Raw genomic sequence first — 2,785 nt, 5'->3', positions numbered from 1 at the left:
AAATGATATATGCTATAGGAATCCAATGCCTCGTCCACCCGCCGACGCCCGACGAGCTCGTCTTGACGTGGGAGGTCTGGGCGGTCCTCGCTGCGTCGTTCGGCATCGACGGATACGTGCTCTCGCGCGCCGTTCGGGAGCTGCGCGCGACCAAGCCCAAAGACGTCTCGCTCTACGAGCACGTCAAGACGATCAAGGACCCCTTCATGATGGCCGTGCTCCTCGAAGACCTCGCGGCGTGCACGGGCGTTGTGATCGCGCTTGGCGGTATCGGCGCCAGCTACGTCACCGGCAACCCGTTCTGGGACAGCGCGGCGAGTATCGGGATCGGCTGTCTCCTAGGCGGCGTCGCCGTCTCGCTCATTCGCATGAACCAGCGCTTCCTTTTGGGCCAGTCTGTCGACGCGGGTACGTGACCTGCGATGGTGTGATATTCTATCCTGTCGCGTAGAGATCGAGCAAGGCATCAAGGCCCTTCTGCTCTCGCGGCCGTCCATCGACAATGTGTACGCGGTGCAGTCGCAGTGGGTCGGGCCGTCCACGTTTAGCTTCAAGGTATGTGCATCTCGCCATCCTTTTTGGTCACTGAAGGAGATACCTACTAGGCGGAAGTCGACTTTGACGGCACGTACATGGCGGCGCAGCTGCTTGAAATGTACGTCGCGGCCCACGCGCATCGGTTGAAATAGAGGCGCGTAGATACAAACCCGTGTTCCTCGAGGCCAAGGACCTCAAGGCCGACCTGCCGCTTCTCCTTGCGTGGTACGCTGAAGACGTCACGCGCCTCGTCGAGAAGGAAGTTCAGGAAGTCGAGGCCGAGATTCGGTACATGTCTCATGTGGATGTTTGTCGTCATGCAGAATTGTGCCTAGAGCGCTCTACCCGGAAGCTGCGTTCATCGAGCTCGAGCCAGATAGTAAAGACACGGACATGCGCGCGCTCTCCAACCTCGGCACCAAGTCGTTCCGAACCAGCGAGCGTGAAGCCATGTCCCGGGCGCTCGCCCACCTGGCTCGGTCACTGGAGCGGAGTCAGTAGCTAGTAGACCCGACTCTCGTAAAGAAACAAGAGGCGATTTGATGGTAGCTTTGCTCGCTATCGAAGCAATGCATGGAGTGGTGGCTCACGACTGCCATAGCATTCTTCCACGTGATGAATGATCGGCATGGTGGCGATCTACAAAGCACATCCGAGACCATCCATCGCAAGAGTGAGCCGCACGAGCTCGACTCGAAACACTTCGTGCCAGTGTACTGCACTGTAGAGGTGACAACCGTCGCGCACTTCTGTGGACTGCGCAGTCGGATCGGTCGCGTGCGCCTGGCCGTGTGCCGATCGATACCTTGATAGTCGCTTGATACATTGACGAGGTACACGCGAAGACCTGCCACACCAAGTCCTGATCGCTAATCGGATCGTTGACGAGTCGCTGCTGAGGAAACTGCGGACTGAATGCCATGCGACGACGGTGGGTGCCTCAACATACGCAGTACAACGGGCGTTGTCGCCTTCCGCGCCGGCCACCGTCCGTGGTGCTACCCAGTTCTGGCAATGGGTCGTCAGCAACATGCTCGGTCGCCGCCAGTGCGCGCACAGAGCGCTGCCGAGTCACGTCATTCCAGTGTATCTACTCAAGAAGGTTGTCATTATTGCATGTATCTTCACCCGATGCAATACAGGCTCAGAGCACGCAACTCGTCGCCACTGGCCATTCTGGTGCACCACCTGCAACGTCGCTGGACAGCTGACGGAACAATTCCTGCTGCGCGCTTCAGTGGTTGGCGCCCGCGCCACGAGCAGCGGCAAGTAACCTCGCCTTTCTCGAGCCGTTTGGGTACGCACCCATGTGATGCGTGATTTTAGCCACATCATGTTACCGTCATTTTCGCGATGGACGTGACGGAAGCGTCGCCGCTGCTTGGCCCTGACGGCCTCGAGAAGGCGTCTACCTCGGTCCTCCGCGATGAGCTCGCGCAGCTCCTCACGCTCATGTACCCCGTGGTACGCCATGCATGCTTGCGCATACGAGGATGATCTCGCCCGCATTAGACGTTGACGTTCTTCCTCGAGTATGCGCCCGGCATTGCGACGCTGCTGCTCGTGGGCCACTACCACGACCCGATCGATGCGTCCAAGGATAAGCTCCTCCTCGACGCAGCGGCGATGGCGATCATGTACCTCAACCTCACGGGGCTCACGATCGGCCTCGGGCTTGCGTCTGCGATGGATACGCTCTGCTCGCAAGCCTTTGGCGCCCACAAGCTGCATGAGATCGGTATCTTCTTCCAGACCGGCGTCCTCGTGCTCGGGTTCGTCCATCTTCCTTGATCCTATACGTACGATGCGCTTACGGTAGCGCCGCCATGGTGCCCATCGCGCTTCTCAACTGGAACTGCGCGGCCATGCTCGTCTGGTGGCGCCAACCCGAAGACATTGCCGCCGACGCCGGCGAGTTTACGCAAATCATGCTGCTCGGCTTACCCTTCCTCTTCCTTTACGAGCTCCTCAAGAAGGTGCATCCGACGAGGAGGACTGCAAGGCTGATGGCCATGCGTAGGTGCTGCAAGCCCAAAACATTGTGCTCCCGATGCTCTACTGCGCGATCGCGGCCAACCTCCTCAATATCGGCCTTGGCTATATCTTGGTGTACCACACGTCGCTCGGATACGTCGGCGCCGCCGTCGCCCGGAGCGTCGCCAACGCCTGTTTGCCCGCGACGCTGCTCTTGTACCTGCGCATATATCCTTCGGCGTGGTCGTCGTGCTGGCCAGGTCTCTTGCTTGCA

General features: G+C 59.5%; 2 protein-coding genes across 2 annotated transcripts; both read left to right on the top strand.

Moving 5' to 3' along the window:
• Positions 1-2: 2 nt before the first annotated feature.
• SPRG_18062 (hypothetical protein) lies at positions 3-1,038 on the top strand (the record flags this gene model as incomplete). Its single annotated transcript, XM_012357490.1, has 5 exons — positions 3-408; positions 452-555; positions 606-655; positions 700-825; positions 873-1,038. 5 exons carry the CDS (start codon positions 3-5, stop codon positions 1,036-1,038), a joined length of 852 nt encoding a protein of 283 aa, XP_012212880.1.
• Positions 1,039-1,890: 852 nt separating this feature from the next.
• SPRG_18061 (hypothetical protein) lies at positions 1,891-2,727 on the top strand (the record flags this gene model as incomplete). The annotated part of the gene is made up of 4 exons (XM_012357489.1): positions 1,891-2,001; positions 2,050-2,309; positions 2,357-2,513; positions 2,558-2,727. Coding segments are annotated over 4 exons (698 nt in total), but the record flags the coding sequence as incomplete, so codon positions are not given.
• Positions 2,728-2,785: the final 58 nt, after the last annotated feature.

Source organism: Saprolegnia parasitica (assembly GCF_000151545.1).
Source record: "Saprolegnia parasitica CBS 223.65 unplaced genomic scaffold supercont2.950, whole genome shotgun sequence".
Lineage (NCBI taxonomy): Eukaryota > Oomycota > Saprolegniomycetes > Saprolegniales > Saprolegniaceae > Saprolegnia > Saprolegnia parasitica.
The sequence above is the reverse complement of the archived record's forward strand: the minus strand, read 5'-3'. Positions and strand labels throughout refer to the sequence as shown.